The sequence below is a fragment of the Crocuta crocuta genome, unplaced genomic scaffold (assembly GCF_008692635.1).
Source record: "Crocuta crocuta isolate KB4526 unplaced genomic scaffold, BGI_CrCroc_1.0 scaffold7, whole genome shotgun sequence".
Taxonomy (NCBI): domain Eukaryota; kingdom Metazoa; phylum Chordata; class Mammalia; order Carnivora; family Hyaenidae; genus Crocuta; species Crocuta crocuta.
Window position 1 is genome coordinate 6,204,599 of NW_027531904.1, and position 19,557 is coordinate 6,224,155.

Here is a 19,557-nt window from a genome sequence, read left to right on the forward strand (position 1 = left end):
AGGTAAAGTCAAGGTTTATTTTTGACGTATAGGTAACCAGTTGTTCCAACCCTGTTTATTAAACGACCGTCTTTTTCTTTTTTTTTTATTTTTATGTTTTATTCTGAGAGAGAGAGACTGCATGAGCAGGGGAGGGTCAGAGAGAGAGGGAGATACAGAATCTGAAACAGGCTCCAGGCTCTGAGCTGTCAGCACAGAGCCCGACACGGGGCTCAAACCCATGAACCGTGAGATCATGACCTGAGCCGAAGTCAGACGCTTAACCGACTGAGCCACTCAGGCGCCTCACGACAGTCTTCTTCTTATTGAATTACTGTAGCACTTTGTCAAAATCTGTTCACCAACATTGTGCAGGTTTATTTCTGCAAAGAATCTAGTCCAGAAATTGTTACTATCACATTGTCTTCAGTACTGAAATCAAGTAGTCTTAGTCCTCTCAATCTTAATTTCCACCAGAAAAGCATGCCAGGATTTTTAACCAAGAGTGCATTGAGTCTGTAGGTCAATTTGGGAAGAGCTGACTTAGTAATGAGTCTTCTGATTCATGGACGTGGTGCAGGTCACCCAGGCTAAGACAGGACAGGTGCACCTTTCCCTGTAAGATAGCACCGTTTACCCATAAAGTGCTAATAAATAGGGTGGGATGGTATTGGTGCAGGGATCGACAGAGAGACCCATATAGCAGGAGAGCCCAAATAGTGACCCACACACATGTGGTAGCTCAGCATACACCAAAGGCAGAATTATATACTTGGGAAGGAATAGACTGTTCAATAAATGGTGATGTGACAATTGGCTCTCCAGGAGAAAAGCAAGAAAAATTAGATTTCTCCCTCCCAGCATACACAGTGATAAATTCTTGATAAGTTTCAAAAAGCAAATGTGAAAAGTAAAACTTTAAAATCTTAAGAAGGGAAAACACAGGAGTAGTTCCAGGCTGGGAATGGATTTCTTAATTAAAACATCAAGCACTGAAACCATGAAGGAAAATAAATGACTATAATTTAAAATTTCCTATATGGTGAAAAGGACTAGTCATAGGCCTGGGCAGCTGTAATCTGTATAACCAGCAAAGGATTCGTACCTAAATTACTACAGAGCTCGGAAAAGTCAATAAGAAGACAATAAGCAATTAGGCGAAAAATGCAAACAAGCAATTCATACAATGAAATCTAACAGCAGTAATTTGAAAAGAGAAGATACTCAATTTCAGGGAGCCTAGCTGCGCAGCCAGTATAGGGTATGACTCTTGATCTCAGGGTCCTGACGTCGAGCTCCGCATTGGGCCCAGTAGAGCTTACATTAAAACAAAAAAAAAAATGCTCTGTTTAGGCAAGTGCAAATGAAAACTACAGTAAGAAAAACCCATGCATGGGGTGCGTGGGTGGCTCAGTCAGTTAAGCGTCTGACTTCAGCTCAGGTCATGATCTCACGGTTCATGGGTTCGAGCCCCACGTTGGGCTCTGTGCTGACAGCTAGCTCAGAGCCTGGAGCCTGCTTCACGTTCTGTAGCTCCCTCTTTCTCTGACCCTCCCCTGCTCACGCTCTCTCTCTCTCTCAGAAATAAATTTTTAAAAACATTTAAAAAAATTTTTTTAAATAAAAAATATCCATAAGGGGTGCCTGGGTGGCTTAGTCGGTTAAGCATCCGACTTTCGCTTAGGTCATGATCTCGCGGTTCGTGGGTTTGAGCCCCGCGTCGGGCTCTGTGCTGACTGCCAGCTCAGAGCCTGGAGCCTGTTTCAGTCTGTGACTCCCTCTCTCTCTGACCCTCCCCTGCTCACACTGTCTCTCTCTCTCTCTCTCCTAGAAATAAAATAAAACATTAAAAAAAAAAATCCATAAGATTCTATTTTATACCCATTAGATTGTCGAAGGTAGGTAGGTCTGATATAGCACATAGGGAAACGAAAACACTTTAGATGATAGAATTGTAAATGGTTACAACTATTTTAGAGAACAATTTGTATTCCTAATAAAGGAGAAACTTTATATACTGACACCCAGTAATTCCACTTTCACGTGTCTGCATTAAAGTTTTTGCACAAACATGAGTAGAGCTACACTCAGTTGTTCGTTGCCAGTCGTTACAAGTGAAAAATGGAAAGAACCGGCTGTCCTCAGCGGGGAAACGGATAGACCGTGGTATGGTTACATGATAGAACATTATAGACAAGTTAGTAAAATGGAATAACCTAGAGCTATTTGTAGCTCAGGAAAAATGTTGAGTACAGACAGAAAATTGCAAAAGAATGGTGTATGGTATTTTTTAAAGCTTCCACTGTATACAAGAGCAATTTATGTTGGTTTTGATACATATGTACATCTCTAAAAATCAGATACACACAAGTCTAGGAATACTTCTGGAAGAAAAGGATGGGAAAAGATTGGGGCTTTTCTGTGTCGATAATGCTTACTTTCATTAAAATCTGAAGTAGATAAGGTCAAGCGTTAGCAAATATTTAATCTTGGTGGGAGATGCATCTGTAATAATGCTTTCACTACCTTTCTGTGTAATTGAAAGGTTCATAAGTTCTAAAAAATTAACAGAATGAAAAACAAACCGCCCCCACAGTTAAAGGAAATCCCAGTGCACCTAGCCTGCTTCAGAACTATGTGTGTGAAACGGAGAAGCCCGGCAGATTCAACTAATTTCAACATAACTTTCTCCTACTTTAGATCAGATAATGGAAGATAGTGAAATACAAGTAATATGGGGTGGTTGTTGTTGTTTTTACGTTTACTTATTTTTGAGAGAGTACAAGCTGGGGAGGGACAGAGAGAGAGAGGGAGACAAGATCTGAAGCAGGCTCTGCACTATCAGTGCATTATCAGTGCAGAGCCTGATGTGGGGCTTATACTCCTAAACCGTGAGATCATGACCTGAGCCGAAGTCAAACACTTATCCAGCTGAGCCACCCAAATGCCCCTACAAGTAATACGTTTTGAAAGTTGTACAGTTTTCATAGTTTCCCTTAGTGAGTGACACTTAGCCCTAGGCAGAAAAGCATTTCATAACTGATTAGCCCCTTTGCCGCACTTCCTCCCCTTCTCCTCAATCCCAAGCTAGTTTACTATGATGTGATGATGTGAAAGAATTATTCAGAAGGCACTGTGACACTTACTATACTGTATTACATCATCCTCTACTTTAATGTATGGACAGCGAGTAAAAAATAACTATGGAGTAGTTGCCTAAGTTAGACATGTACCATAGGACATTAAGGGTCTCATTAGTAGAGATGTCACTACCGTATGTAATGATTAATGGTTTTGTGAATGGGTGGCTTCTGTCTCTGAGTCTGTTTAAATCATAAATGAGAAGAGAGGGACATTTTCCCTCCTGAGGAAATACATTTTTTGAAGGCTGCTTGTGGGGGTATCTTTTGACTAGCTTTTAAAGGATAATGAATTTTGTTTTTTTTAAAGCATTTTGAAAAATCAGAATTTCAGCTTTGTACTAGACATCTTGACTTGTTCACAGGTTACTACAGGCTGCCTCATCTAATAAGGAAGAGTCTTCCAAAACCGAAAGTGAATTAACGTGTTGCCTCTCTGAGCTCTACCAGAGAAAGTCTCGGGAAGAATACACCACATCTAATGAGGAAGACCGCAGAAAGAAACGTATGCACATAGACTGTTTCTGGGGCCATCTTTCTGGAGAGTGTGTGTTTTGAAAGCCTGGCATTCCCTAAAGTGGGGTTGAAATGGTAATGGATAAGAGAACAAGTTCTTACATCTCAAACTTGAAAATAATTACATTGGTACAAAAGTGATGTTAAAGTATCACCCACAATCGTACCTTCTTCATAAACCATTTCCATTTTTAGTTATGACAGAAATACAAATACAACTTTGTATGCTACTTATCAACATTCATTCACTGGCTACCTTGCCGTTTTGGTTACTGTTCTACCTCATCGCCTCACAACATTGATGAAATTCTTACGCTGTTGAACAGTTTTCACTTTTTACCATTATAAGTAATACTGTGGTGTACGGGACGCGTAGGATTGATTCTTTGAATGACTTCCGTAGTATAAGTTGTCAGGAACAAGTTACTGTATCAAAAAGGTGGGGAAAAAGTAGCTTTTGATGCAGACTGGTCAATTGCCTTCCAGAAGTTTCGTCACAACTCTGTGACCCCTGGATAATGACACATTGGGTCTGTACAGCATCTGCCTTACTAATAAAATTCACCCAATCTCGTTGCCATGTTTTGTTCCTAAACCTCCATTAAAAGAAGAGCTGTCTTTCTGTTCTTTGTGGTAGGTACAGGCAGATGAGAGAACCCCCTCACCGTGATCCTCCCCAAGGGATGTACTGTATTCAGCATCCTCTCACGGAATCCTGAATCCAAACTAAAGCGGTTCCAATTCTGCAGAAGTAAAAGCTATTTTCCTTGTCTTCCCACGATGCTGTTTTGGTAGGAGGGGTCCCTCGCACTCCCGTGAGGCAGAAGATGAACACCATGTGCCGTTCCTTAAAGATGCTGAATGTCGCAAGGCTGAACGTGAAGGCTCAGAAGTCGTGTCCAAATGGCAGTCCGGATGCAGCCGGGGAGAAGGGGATCCCAAGGACAGCCGGTGGCAGAGTAGCAGATAAACTGGAAAACCGAGGGAGAATGCTCAGAAGCTCTAAACCTAAAGGTATTTCTCAATGCCATAGCTTCTTGGTGTCTAAGGTCAAGTTTATTCTTTCATACCCTCATAATTTTTAGAAGTTTTAATCATATCCCTCAATTAATGAACACTTATTGAATGTCTGCTGAATTCCTCAAAGTGTGTTACGGGGAATACGATAAAAGTAAGATCATGTCCTAATCTCAGATTTATGATCCAACCAAAAAATGACAATAGTGAATTCATATGTGCGTGCGCACATGCGCACAAACACACACATTAAATTCGTAATGAACTAATAGTGTAAGACCTAAGAGAGCCAAGAATCTACAACAGAAAAGACATATACTAGGCGTTGAGAATGAGAAGGTCAGCCTTGGGCCAGAAGAGGCCCTTCGGAGGCGTCTAAGGAGCCAGTGGAGCCCAGGCTAGAGTTTGAGGAGTGAGCAGAGTTCGGCTGGCAGGCGGGTAAAGGAAGAGCGTGCCAAATGGGGAATTAGCATAAGCAAAGTCACAAGGAGGCCATGGCATGGCCCTGGGACAGGTGGTTACAGAAGCGTCATCCCTGGAGAAATAGAGGGAGAAAGGAAGCTTCGTGAATCATCTAGTGTATTAAGGTCTTTCAGAGTTGGGCAGAAGAATTTCATCCAGTAGTGTTAATTTTCCTATTAGTTTCTTATTTCTTTTCTAAAAAATGGATTGACTTGCAGTGAGTTCTCATCCTCCGGGCACATAGTTAGCTCACGCTACCAGAACCAGTCCTGTGGGAGGGAGGGTTGTAAAGACGGCATATGTTGGACAAGAACATGAGTTCACGTCTGATTTCTTTTGAGAATTCTGGAGTAAAAGTTTTCTGCTCCTTGAAGAGTTTTTCTGTGCCTCCCCCTCCCCCCACCCCCTGCCCCCAGCAGAGTNCTTAAATGAGCTGGTAAAAAAGTATTCATGAATGTGGATGCTTCATTCAAGGGAGAGCAAAATTAACAGTACTCAAGTACTATTACTATTAACACGGTTTCTGGATTAGCTTCTGAGCAGAAGTAGACCTGCCCAGCAGTGGTGTATGCTTTTTGACAAAGGTGCCCCAATAATTCAATGGGAAAAGGATAATCTTTTCAACAGATGGTTCCAGAACCAATGGGTGTCTTATGGGAAAAAAATTAACTTTGACCTTACCTCTTACTAGTATTTCAAATCTCTGTTTTTCCATTCTAATGTTGCTTATTTACCCTTTCTGTATTTAATATTGTACAGTCTCACTATAGATTTCTGTATTTGGCTCTTAAGAGAATTATTTTTTTGTTTCTGCTGATCTCTCTTGGGTTTTTTTTCCTACTTAATTCATTTCTGTTCCTGTCATTATTATTGCCTTTGTTTTTTGGATTTATTCTCTCATGCTGTTTCTTTTGTTGGACCCTTAGCTAATTGGTTTTTATTTTTCTTCTTTAAAAGATTATTTAAGTCTATGGACTTTCCTTTAAGTACTCATTTAACTGCATTATACAAGTTTGCTATATTCTGTTTTCATTGATACTTCTCAATATTTTGTGACATCCGGAATATAAGGGAATTTTTTAATCCATTCTCATAGTTTCTCTTTTACCCAGCCATGTGTATTTGTAAAATAGATGTTTATATTTACTGATAAGCTTGGATGTTTTTAGTGTCTTATTTTGTGCTTTCTATTTTTTTTGTGTGTTTTTTTCATTTCTATCAGACTGTGGGATTAATCAAGCTTTGTTTATTCTTCTTGCTTTCTGCTAGGTTTTGGAGGTTATATAGGTATTTGTTGTTGTTGTTTTGAGGAGAGAAAGAGCATGAGTGTGCAAGCAGGGGAGAGAGGCAGAGGGAGAGAGAATGAACTTCTAGCAGGCACCCCGCCTGGTGTGAAGCCTGACACGAGGCTCAATCCCACAACCCTGGGATCATGACCTGAGCCAAAATCAAGAGTCAGATGCTCAACCTCCTTAGCCACCCAGACACCCTTTTCTTTTCCTTTTTTAAGATTTTATTTTTAAGTGATCTCTACACCCAACATGGGGCTCAAACTCACAATCCTGAGATCAAGAGTCCCATGCTCCACTGACGGACCCAGCCAGGGGCCCCTATAGTTTATTTCATTTCCATTAATAGTTATCCTTAACTTTATAACAGGTACATTTCATTTTCAAAGCCTTAAAATTAATCCCGATCTCTGTACTTTCTCAGCCTCCACACCACTGACATTTTGGGTGGGATAATTCTCTGTTAGGGGCTGGCCTTTGTAGCACAGGATGTTTAGCAGCGTCCCCAGCCTTTGCTCACTAGATGCCAGGAGCACCCTCCTCTTCCCCACCAGTCTGGAAACCCAGACGTAGCCAAATGTCCCTTGGGAGGCAAAATTCCTAGCTGACAACCACTGGCTTAAACCGTACAATGACTTCAGCTGAAGGTGATGATCAACTTAATTTTCTTTTTCCCCCTGCACAGACTTTAAAACTGAAGAGGAGCTCCTATCTTACATACATGAAAATTACCAAAAGACTGTGGCCACAGGAGAAATCATGTTGCATTCATGCGCTCGGAATATGATCTCCACCATTAAAGCATTCCTGAAGTCCAAAGGCACCAAGGAATTAGAAGTAAGAGAGTATGGATGTTGTTGTTTATCAGAGATGGAGTGGTTGGTGGGTTTGGGTCCTGTGTCTTGGGAAATGACTGCTATACAGTGTGCGATTCAAAAATAAGATAAGGGGGTGAACGTAATTCCAGATCTTGGAAGGTGGACATGGTGAGCTGGTGAAGTGGAAATCCAGGAAATGGGGCAGGTGAGGGTAGTAGTAGTTACACGTACTTCCTTTTTTTTCTTTTCTTTTCTTTTTTTTTTTTTTAATTAGAGAGCGAGCAAGAAAGAGGGGGAGAGGGACACAGAGCATCCTAAGCAAACTCCATGCTCAATGTGGAGCCTGATATGGGGCTCAATCTTACAACTGTGAGATCATTACCTGAGCTGAAATCAAGAGTCGGATGTTTAATCACCTGAGCCACCCAGGCACCCCTACATGTATTTCTTTTCTAACAAATTCTCTGTCCTCAACTACATGTTAGCTGCATGAATTAAACCAGGGTTTCTTACCTGGCTACACTTTAGAGTCATCTACAACATTTTTAAAAATGCTGATGTCTGGCTTCCTCAAGATCAACTGAAACAGATCTCTGGGATATGGGTCCTGGGCATATTTACTTATAAAAAGCTTCCTCCCTGACTCTTACGTAGAAGGAGTGTTGTAAACCACTGGTTTAGATCATGCTGTCATTGTCTTTATTCACGGTTAGTGCTGAAAGCCAGTCTCCTCTAAAGTGAACAGGAATTGATGGGGCCTGGGGGGCTCGGCTGGTGGAGCGTCCGACTTCGGCCCAGGTCACGCTCTCATGGTTCATGGGTTCGAGCCCCGCATCGGGCTCTGTGCTAACAGCTCAGAGCCTGGAGCCTGTTTAAGATTCTGTGTCTCCCTCTCTCTGGTCCTCTCTTGTTCACATTGTCCCTCTCTCTCAGAAATGAATAAAACGTTAAAGAATAAATAAATACATAAATAAAGTGAACAGGAATTGTTTACAGTCCTTAGATTTTTTTTTTTTTTAAGAAAGGTCAGATAGGCAGGCTTGTTGTATCCATGCCCCCTTGCTCTTAAATACCTTTTTTACCCTGTTCTTTTTGATGATAAGAAAGAACAACATTCTTTTCACTATTTTTCATTCAATAAGAGGGAAATTCATAGGGGAATGTACTTCCCTTAGGGCATTAGTCAGCTGTGAAATAAATTAGGTAGAGTATGTAACTCTGTATTCTCCTATGTAATAATTCTGTATTTGCAGATGAATTGCCTGAATCAGGTAAAAAATTGCCTCTTAAAAACTAGCAAAAGTCTTCGACAGGATCTGGGCAAAAAACTGGATGAAGATAAAGTCAGAGAGTAAGTAACTACCTTTGTTGATTGATTGATGTACTACCATTCTAAAACAAAGCTCTAAGATCTGGTTCTATTCATTTAAAATAGATTGCCAGTTGCTCAGAGGCTTTTTGTGGCTGATTCTTGAATGTGCAGTTTGAGTCACCCATTTGCCTAATAACCATGTCATTAGAGAAAGCAATGGCTCTTCTCCTTTTTGGCTGTGGTTCTTCTGTAAAAAGATCTTTGCTTGAGGAAGGAGTTTTCAGTCAAATGGCACTCAGGATCGATATGACCAGATATTTTTTCTCTCAAGGTGCCGGCTGCAGGTATTCCTTCGTCTGGAGATGTGTCTGCAGTGCCCTTCCCTACGTGAAAGTGGAGACGATATGGAGCAGGTGGTGAAGGAGGCAAGTATACGGCTTGGCGCCCCTGGAAGTCGGCCTCAAAGGTTTTCGACTCCCCTGCAGAAGGCACATGGTGATTTTCAACTGTCTTCTTCAGGTGACGGATTTGCTGCGCGTGGTGTGTTTAACTGAGGATTCGGCGTACCTCGCAAAGTTTCTGGAAGAAATTTTGGGATTGTAAGTTTGAGGTCTAGTAACTTTACAGCTGTCTTACCAGGGGCCACATGTGGTATTGTGTGTGAGCCATGGAATTGGGGGACCGTCTCGTGCTGGATGAGGGGTGGAATGGCGACCGCTCCATATTTAACCAGTCTACCCCGCAGGTATATCGACTCCATCCCGAAGACGCTGGGAGCTCTTTACGACAGCCTGGGCTTTATGATCCCTCAGAAGCTAGCGGGTGTCCTTCCTCTGGACTTTTTCAGTGATGACTCCGTGACACAGGAGAGCGGATCCCCGCTTCTTTCTGTGCCTCTCATGTCCAGTGCTCCGCGATCGGTGTCGGGCGGCACTGAATCTGACCTGCTGGAGGAGCTTCGTACCAGATCGGCCAAGAAAAGAAGGTGGGAGTTCAAGGGATTGAAGGAGTTGCTGGCCCTGGTGTAGTTGGAGCAGAGGGCAGTTCCCTTTTGTGTAACGTATTGAATCCCTAGCTGCCCTTACTTCTGCACCATAGAAACCACCTCTTGTAGCTCCTAACCTGCAGCATCTGACACCCTTTTGACCATCCAGGGAGCATGCGGTGTTGATGACATGGTCCACAGTGCCCTTACCTGTCTGCGTAGAGCCTCCATGAGCTGGAAGCCTTTCATGAGACATGCTGAGGGCTTCAGCGCACTTTGTGTTCTTCACACCATTCATAACCAGTTGAATTTGTAGCAGTTATTTGGAAATTGGTGAAGTTGGCGTGTTTTGCTACAGATTCAGACCTGTGCCAGAAAAGCTGACCTTTATTTAATGTTCTATTATAAACTCTAGTTCTTTTCTAATGTAACTACTCGTCACCACTATTGAATGTATATTGGCTGTTTCTTTCTGTTTTTAAAAGGAAAAATGCGTTAATAAGACATAAAAGCATTGCAGAGGTTTCGCAGAATCTTCGACAAATTGAAATTCCCAAAGTGTCCAAGAGAGCTACAAAACAAGTAAGTGATTTCCAGAGGAAGGAAATGGTGCCTCCACACCTGTCCTTTCCAGCATGAGTTGATGCAATAAGTAAGATTGAAAGGCAGTGTCTGTACTTTGAGGGAATAGTGATTGGAAGATACAGAAATAAGGCAGATGTTTTTAATCCAACAAATAAAGAGCGATACATTTGCTAAAGATAAACCATCTTACCCAGAAGTATGACAGTTAGAGGTGATACAAAGAAAATCAGCAAATGAAAGTTAGGAATGAATAAGTTAATTCAAAATATTTGGTAGACAAGAAAACTCATAAAATAACAAACATAAGCAAAGAGACCAATGAAAGAAATGATGTGCATGATAATAGGACTCTGATTACAGATAAGAAGGTGCTTTTGGGGGATCTTTCACTTCACTAAGGCGGGGTAGGGAGGGATGCTCTCTTGAAGCGGTGATCTGCTTTTCTGTGACAGATGGGCGGACTTGAACCCAGCTGGAGTCTGTTAATATTAAGTAGAATTGATGTCTTGTTAAGGAAAGAAATGAGAGGGTGTTGAAACCTTTTGGAACCGCAGGAATTCTGAGAAGAGTTAAAATTCTATAAGTAGTAGCTTTAGGAGCATTCATCGGAACACTGGTTTGCTTTGTCCCTAGATTCGTATCACTGCCCTTTGGGACTAGGTGGGGTTGTCTTTTGTTTTTGTTTTAATTTTCTTTTTCTGAGAGAGGGAGACAGTGTGAGCAGGGGAGGGTCAGAGAGAGAGGGAGACACAGAATCTGAAACAGGCTCCAGGCTCTGAGCTAGCTGTCAGCACAGAGGCCGACGCAGGGCTCAAACCCACGAACCGTGAGATCATGACCTGAACCAAAGTTGGATGCTTAACCGACTGAGCCACCCAGGCCCCCCAAGGTGGGATTGTTTTTTAAGAGCTAGTGGTGTTCACTTCCTTAGTGTGACTTCCTAAGTGTCCGTGAATAATGCGCTAATCTTAAGTATCTTGGAATCCTGAGTGGAGAGTGGGAAATCCAAAAGTGGACTGGACGGCAGCAAAAGTCTCAGGCCTCCTCTCTCTAGATGTTAAAACGATTCGCAGTCCTTTCTCGTACTCCTTAAGTCCGCCTCCATATGGTATTCTTCAAGTAACACATGGGCATAATGGGAAGGAAACAACCGTAAGCTTTAAAAACAATTCCATTGTATAGATGCATCTGTATTTTTAGATTATTGTATAGTTTAATATGGAGACTCCTTAAGATTATAGTCATCCTCGGGGTGCTTGGGGGGCTCAGTGGGTTAGGCATCTGACTTTTGAATTCGGTTCAGGTCATGATCCCAAGGTTGTGGGATTGAGCCCTGCATTGGGCTCTGCGCAGAGCATGGAGCCTGCTTAAAATTCTCTGTCTCTCTCTCTCTGTCTCTCCCTCTCCCTCTGTCTCTGTCTCTCTCTCTCTGTCTCTCCCTCTCTTTCCCTCCTATTCACAGCCTCTCTCTAAAATTAAAAAAAAGAGGGGGGCCACCTGGGTGGCTCAGTTGGTTAAACATCCGACTTCAGCTCAGGTCGTGATCTCAGCACACAGTTCACGAGTTCAGGCCCCACTTTGGGCTCTGTGCTGTCAGCACAGAGCCTGCTTCGGATCCTCTCCTCATCTCTCTCCCTCCCGCACTCATGTGCTCTCTCAAAAATAAACATTTTTGTTTTTAAGAAGCATAGTCATCCTCTCATTTATATGGGTGTTCCCTTATTTTTTTTAGTATAAAGGTATACATGCTCGTTAAAAACTTGAAACGTTATGAAGTCAGAAGTTGAGAGTGTCCTTCTTCCATTCATTCTTCAGAAGGAATCCCTGATGCCGGTTGCGTCTGTTCCCAGGCCCTTTTCTGCACACACCGATGGCACCAATCAAAGGTTTCCACATACCTCTCATACATGCCTGTACAGAAATGTCACAAATCGCCACAAAGCTACACTGCTCTCCCCCACCCCCCACTTTTCCCATCGTGGGGCTCTTTCTGTGTATGTACAGCTAAGCCTTCCTTCCTTCTGTTTTTAGAGGTCTTACTAATCTTTGAGTGTCTGTGTTGGATGATGTATCAAAATTTATTTCACTCCTTATGGATTTTTTTTTTCCTTATGTATATTTGGGGTGGTTCTTATTTTGTATTATAATGCAGGCTTCTGTGTCCTTGGAACATCTGTTTTGGGACATTTGACAGGTATTTCTGTTAGGGATTCCTACAAGTGGAGCTGCAAGGCTCAGAGGGTCTCATGTGGAATTTTTATTCTTTGAAATGAATACCGATTTACTCCTCTTTCAGGAGAGCTCTCGCCTCACTCTTCCGCAGCCTGCACCCCTGGTGAAGGATACAGTGCAAGGTATACTTTGTCTTCTCAGTGTACGCATTTACTGGCTAGGATGACAAACTTAGTTTCATTGCATGTATTTAAGCAGCTGCATACAGTTCTAAATGATAAGTGTATATGGTCATTGGTTAATGAAATATGTCCAAATACCATGCGCTAAGAGAGTAAGATATTCACACGGTCTCAAAATAACTGCATTCTGCAAAATCACCGGCCAGAAATCTTTTTATTTTATTTATTTATTTTTAATCTAAGCTTTACACCCAATGCGGGGGTAGAACTCATGACCCTGAGATCAAGAATTGCGCACGCTGTACCGACTAAGCCATCCAGATGCCCCTGGCCTGAAATCTTTTTTTTTTTTTTTTAATATCATTATTATGAAAGCCACAGAAAGGAAAAGAGGCAGTGAAATTGATTTAGATGAAAGCACTGTAAGTGTGACAACTGAATGCACTGTGTGACCCCTGCCTGGATCTTAAATTCCGGGAGGGAAGAAGCAGTGAGGGATAGTGAGACCCAGAGGGAAATGTGAGGATGGGCAGGATGCTGGGTGATAGACCCTTATTTTTGGTGGTGTCCTCCCTCCCCCCCATACTGTGCTGTGTTCTTGGGGGGAAACTATGTAAAGGTAGAGAGCAGTGGAGGGAGAAGACAAAAGTTAACAGTCGGTGAATTTTAGTGATGGCTCTCTGTGTAATGAATTCTTCTTTGACATTTTCTGTCAATATTAAACTTTTATAAACTTGGGAAAGCAAACAAATCCAGTTTGGCTGTCAGATCACAAATGAGTTTCAGGCATTTGTTTTTGAAACTTGGGTGTCACTGGTGTCCTTAACTTTAATGTCTGTCACTGATCGATAAATATAAGGGCCCCTCCCAGCTTGTGAGTCATGGTTTATTGGGGTTGTATTTAACTGACTTGCTCTTAGAAGAGTTTTACCCGTGGTGAGTGTGTCAGTCTTCTTGCTTCAGATGAAGACGCTTTCCACTAGTTTATCAAGTAGTTTTTGATGGACTCTTTAGCTGCTTGTCACAACTGTGAGTCTGTAAATGGTCACATGCTCCCATGTTCTGAAGTCAGGAAGAGAATTGAAAATAACCCAGCAAATTCGTGAAATTCTCAAATCCACAGAGTAAAATCTGTGGATTTGAGGAGAACAGTTTCTCTCCTTGGAGCTGAGCTGAATACAAAGCCGTAAAGAGGTCCAAAGTGAGGGAAATTCTCACAACACCGGCATGCATTAAAACGGACACTGACATACACTACCAGCCTCTTAAGGATTGTGTCCATTTTACAATGATGACACCCTCTGATTTAAGTGATGTGGCCTTCCTCGTGTTCCTGAAAAGTTAGATTTAAATTGAATTTGTAAGAGTAAATAGTTTTTATGTACCATATGAGTATAATATTTAAGGAAATCCTGTTAGTCAATGTGGATAGAGAGGCCAGTCTGTAGAATAGTTAGTTTCCTTAAGCTTAATCAGCTGCTCTCTGTTTTGGATCTTTCTTTTCCCAGATGTGGCATTTATTTGTGATAATATTTGGTGCTTTTTTGTTTTTGTTTTTTTAATGCTTTCAGAAGTGACCAAAGTTCGAAGAAATCTCTTCAACCAGGAAATGATTTCTCCTTCAAAGAGATCGGCAAAGCGGGGGTTGCCTAGAAGCCATTCTGTGTCGGCTGTGGAAGGTCTGGAGTATAAACCTGACAACTTGAAGAAGCCCAAAGGTATTATATTTCAGGGTAACCGGGAAGAGTGGGGTTCTTGGCTCCAAAGCAGTCCCCAGACTCTGTTTGTTGTGGAAGCTCCTTGGTCTCCTCCGTTTTCCTCTCTGTGGTTACCATCAGTTTTCCCCTTGGGGGTCTCTCTCCCTCCAAGCTTGGGTGAAGATGTAATCCTGGGATCTGGTCAGCCCTCCCCGGCCTCATTGCCCCTACAAGCATCTGTTTTACAAGCCCAGTGAAAAAGAAATGAAGCATAAGGGCCAGGGTTTTTTTCCTAGTCTTTTGGTTTTTTTTTTTCTTTTTTTGTTCTTTTAGTAATTGAGTAAAGAATGCGATTCACTGGTCTTCATTGTATTCATGAAGTTGTGCAACCATCATAACTAACAATCAGATCGTTTTCATCCCTTTAGAAACAAACCACACATCTATTAGCAGTCACTCCGTTTCCGCCAGCTTTCCCAGCTGTAGGCGACCCCCAGTCTACTTGCAGTTTCTGTGGATTTGCCCCTTCTGGACAGTTCTTATAAGTGAAATCATACACTATATGGTCCTTGTAACCAGCTCCTCAGCATAGTGTTTTCAAGCTTTATGTACGGGCTGTAGCACATCTCAGCACTTCATTTCTTTTTATAGCCAATAATATTCCATTGTGTGGATAAACTGCCTTTGATGTATCCATTCATCAGTTGGTGGACATTTGAGTTGTTTCTACTGTTCAGCTATTATGAATAATGCTTCTATAAACACCAAAATGATTTCACGTAGACATGTTTTTAATTCTCGGGTACATGCCTTGGAATGAAAGTATAGGGTCATATGGTAACTCTGTGTTTCACTTTTTGAGGAGTTACCGAATTGCTTTCCAACGTGGCTATGCCATTTTCCGTTGCCACTAGCAATGTGTGAGGGTCTCGGTTTCCCCGTGCCCTGCCCCCCCCCCACCTCCTGCGGTCTCTCTCTGATTCTAACTATCCTCCTGGGTGGGCAGTGGTAGCTCATTGTGGTTACGAGTTGTGTTTCTCTGATGACTGGTGTTGAGCATCTTTTCCTGTGCCTGCTGGCCATTTGTACATCTACTTCAGAGAATGTTTATTCAAATCTTTGCCCATTTTCTAATTGGGTTGTTTGTCTTTTTACTGCTGAATTATAAGAATTCTTCATGTATTCTAGATATTGGCTCCTCATCAGATACATGATTTGCAGATGTTTTACCCAGTCTATCGGTTGTCTCTTCACTTTCTTGATAGTGCCCTTCAACACACAAAAAGTTTTTCATTTTGATAAAGTTCATTTGAAAGCAGCTTAGGAATTTTTCTCATTGCTCCTGGTTTTAGTGTCATATCTAAAAAAAAAAAAAATGGGGGGGGTGCACCTGGGAGGCTCAGTCGGTTGAGCATCCGACTTCAGCTCAGGTCCTGTCTCACAGTTTGTGGGTTTGAACCCCACATCGGGCTCTGTGCTGACAGCTAGCTCAGAGCCTGAAGCCTGTTTCAGATTTTGTCTTTCTCTCCCTCCCTCTCTGACCCTCCCCTGCTCATGCTGTCTCTCTCTCAGAAATAAATAAAACATTTAAAAAAATTTTAAAAAACATAATCCAATTTTGGAGTTTAAGCTGTTATGTTTCAGTCTTTGATCCATTTGGAGTTAACTTTTGTGCATTATTTTCTGTGAGATGGGAGCCCAACATCATTCTCTCGTACTTGGCCATCCACTTGTTCCATTTGTGGAAATGGCTTCTTTCCCCATTGCATTGTCTTGGCATCTTGGTCAAAAGTTAAGGGGCGCTTGGGTGGTTCAGTCAGTTAAGCATTAGATTCTTGGTTTCAATTCAGGTCATGATCTCATGGTTCATGAGATCGAGCCCTGCGTTGGGCTTTGTGCTGTCAGCTCCTCCCTTGCTTGCTCGCTCACTCTCTCAACATAAATAAACTTTTTTAAAAAGTCAATTGGCCATACATATTATAATTTTTAAAAAATCTTATTTAAATCCAAGTTAGCTAGCATATAGTGTAATAATTTCAGGAGTAGAATTTAGTGATTCTTTACTTACATATAACACGCAGTGGTCATCCCAACAGGTGCTCTCCTTAATGCCCATCTCCCCACCCAGCACCCCTCCAGCACCCCTCAGTTCTCTGTATTTAAGAGTTTCTTACAGTTTGCCTTCCCCTTCTTTTTATTTTTCCTTCCCTTCCCCTCTGTTCATCTGTTTTGTTTCTTAAATTCCACATAGGGGTAAAATCATAAAATATTTATTTTTCTCTGACTTATTTTTTTCAGCATAATACCCTTTATTTACATCCATGTTGCAAATGGCAAGGCTTCATTCTTTTTGATCGCCAAGTGATATTCTGTTATAAATATATATACCACATCTTCTTTATCCACTCTCCAGTTGATGGACATTTGGGCTCTTTCCATACTTTGGTTATTGTTGATAGCGCTGCTATAAACACTGGGGTGCATGTGTTCCTTCAAATTAGCATTTTTGTATTCTTTGGATAAATACCTAGGATTGGTGGATTGTAGGGTAGTCCTATTTTTTATTTTTTGAGGAACCTCTGTACTGTTTTCCAGAGTGGCTACACCAGTTTGCATTCCCATCAGTAGTGCAAAAGTGTTCCCCTTTCTCTGGATCCTTGCCTACAGCTGTTGTTGCCTGAGTTGTTCATTTTAGCCATTCTGACAGGTGTGAGGTGGTATCTCATTGTGGTTTTGATTTGTATTTCCCTGATGATGAGTGATGTTTCCCTGATGATGAGTGATGTTGAGCATCTTTTCATGTGTCTGTTAGCCATCTGGATACCTTCTTTGGAAAAGTGTCTGTTCATGCCTTTTGCCCATTTCTTCACTGGATTATTTGGTTTTTGGGTGTTGAGTTTGATAAGTTCTTCATAGATTTTTGGATAGTAACCCTTTATCTGATATATCATTTACAAATATTCTCCTATTCCGTTGGTTACTTTTTTGTTTTGTTTCCTTCACTGTGCAGAAGCTTTTTATCTTGATGAGGTTGCAATAGTTGATTTTTGCTCTTGTTTTCCTTGCTTTGAGAGACATGTCTAGTAAGAAGTTGTTGTGGTCGAGGTAAAAGAGGCTATTACCTGTTTTCTCCTAGGATTTTGATGGTTTCCCGTCTTACATTTAGGTCTTTCATCCATTTTGAGTTTATTTTTGTGTATAGTGTAAGGAAGTGGTCCAGGTTAATTTTTCTGCATGTCTCTGTCCAGTTTTCCCAACACAATTTGCTGAAGAGACGGTCTTTTTTCCAGTGGATAGCCTTGTCGAAAATTAGTTGGCCATACATCTGTTGGTCCATTTCTGGGTTCTGTATTCTGTTCCAGTGATCTATGTGTCTGTTTTTGTGCCAGTACCATATTGTGTTGGTAATTACAGCTTTGTAATACAGCTTGAAGTCCAGAATTGTGATGGTTTTCTTTTTTGACCTTACTTTGGCTATTTGGGGTCTTTTTCTGGTTCCGTATATATTTTAGAATTGTTTGTTCTAGCTCTGTGAAGAATGCTGGTGTTATTTTGATGGGGATTGCATTGAATATGTAGATTGCTTTGGCATTTTAACAATTTAATTGTTTTTTAAATGTTAGGTAGAATTCAGCAGTAAAGCCATCTAGTCCTGAGTACTTCTTTGTGGGAAGTTTTTTGATAACTGCTTTCACCCGTTTACTTGTTACAGGTTTATTCAGATTTTCTGTTTGTTCTTAAGTCTGTTTTCAGTGTTTGTGTCTTTGTAGGAATTTGTCCATTTCTTCTTGGTTATCTATTTTGCTGTTACACAGTTGTGCACAGTATTCCCAAATAGTCGTTTGTATTTCTGTGAGCTGGGTAGCAATGTTCCCTCTTTCATAGTAGTTTGGGTTTTCCCTCTCTTGGTCAGTCTAGTTAAAGATTGTCAATTTAACAAAGACAGGAGTAGAATTTAGTGATTCTTAACTAAAAAGCACTGGGTGTTATATGGTTCTTCTAAAAGAACCGACTTTTGGTTTCATTGGTTTTTCTGATGTTTTTTAATTCTTAAATTTTTTTTTAATGTTTATTTATTATTGAGACAGAGAGAAACAAAGCATGAGTAGGGGAGGGTCAGAGAGAGAGGGAGACACAGAATCAGAAGCAGGCTCCAGGCTCCAAGCTGGCTGTCAGCACAGAGCCCGACACGGTGCTCGAACCCACGAGCCACGAGATATGACCTGAGCCCAAGTCAGACGCTTAACCGACTGAACCACCCAGGCGCCCTTGATGTTTTTTAATTCTTGATTTCATTTATTTCCTCTGTAATCTTTATCATTCTTCCTTCTACTTGCTTTGATGTTAGGTTGATCTTTTTGACCTTTTCAGGTTTAGTTTAGGTTATTGATTTGAGATCTATCTTCTTTTTTAACACAGGCATTACGGGTACGAATTCCCTTCTAAGCACTACTCTAGCTGTGTCCTGTCTGTTTGGGTATATTGTGTTTTAATTTCCATTATTTCAAAATATTTTCTAATTTCCCTTATGATTTCTTCTTTGGCCTATTGATTATTTAGGAGTCCATTGACCCTTATGTATCTGTGAGTTTGCCAAATTTCCTTCTGTTGTTAATTTCCAATTTCATTCCATTGGTTGGAGAACAAACTTTGTATTTTAGTCTTATTAAATTTATTGAGGCTTATTTTATGCACTACCATTTGACCTGTAACGGAGAGTGTTCTGTGTGTGCCTGAGAATAATGCAGAATCTGCTCCTGTTGGGTAGAGTGCTGTACTAATCTGTGTGCCCTATTTATTTTATAACTGAAAGTTTGTACCTCTTAATTCCCTCCCCTCTGGGGACCACCAGTCCTGTGTATCAGAGTCTGGTTTTGTTAGTTTTGTTTTTTAGGTTCCATATATGAGTGAAATCATTTGGTACTTGTCTTTCTCTGACTTAGTTCACTTAGCAAAATACCCTCTAGGACCATTCATGTTGTTGCAGATATCAAGATCTCATTCTTTTTTGTCCAAGATCTCATTCTTTTTTGTGGCTAAGTGATATTCCATTGTGTATATACCACATCTTCTCTGTCCATTCATCTGTCAGTGGGCATTTGGGTTGCTTCCATAGCTTGGCTATTGTAAAGCTGCAATAAATAGGCATGTGTATACCTTTTTGAAGTAGTGGTTTTCATTTTCTTTGGACAGATACCCAGTAGTGGAATCGTACTGGTGGATTATATGGTAATTCTGTTTTTAATTTTTAAAGGAAACTTCACTGGGGATTAAGGAGGGCATTTGCTGGGATGAGCACTGGGAGTTTTATGTAAGTGATGAGTCACTAAATTCTATTCCTGAAGTCATTATTACACTACACATTAACTAACTTGGATTTAAATTTAAAAAATAATAATAATA

At 41.1% G+C, this 19,557-nt stretch overlaps 1 protein-coding gene across 1 annotated transcript in view; it reads left to right on the plus strand.

Annotated features, from left to right (window-relative positions):
- TICRR (TOPBP1 interacting checkpoint and replication regulator) overlaps window positions 1–19,557 on the plus strand; it is a 46,931-nt gene that overhangs the window by 12,594 nt on the left and 14,780 nt on the right. Inside the window, exons 6-15 of the mRNA XM_077774346.1 lie at window positions 3,485–3,624; window positions 4,431–4,649; window positions 7,089–7,240; window positions 8,475–8,572; window positions 8,865–8,958; window positions 9,053–9,132; window positions 9,279–9,518; window positions 10,004–10,100; window positions 12,400–12,457; window positions 14,029–14,175. Of these exons, the coding sequence (XP_077630472.1) occupies window positions 3,485–3,624; window positions 4,431–4,649; window positions 7,089–7,240; window positions 8,475–8,572; window positions 8,865–8,958; window positions 9,053–9,132; window positions 9,279–9,518; window positions 10,004–10,100; window positions 12,400–12,457; window positions 14,029–14,175 (1,325 nt within the window). The remainder of the gene's footprint in view (window positions 1–3,484; window positions 3,625–4,430; window positions 4,650–7,088; window positions 7,241–8,474; window positions 8,573–8,864; window positions 8,959–9,052; window positions 9,133–9,278; window positions 9,519–10,003; window positions 10,101–12,399; window positions 12,458–14,028; window positions 14,176–19,557) is intronic.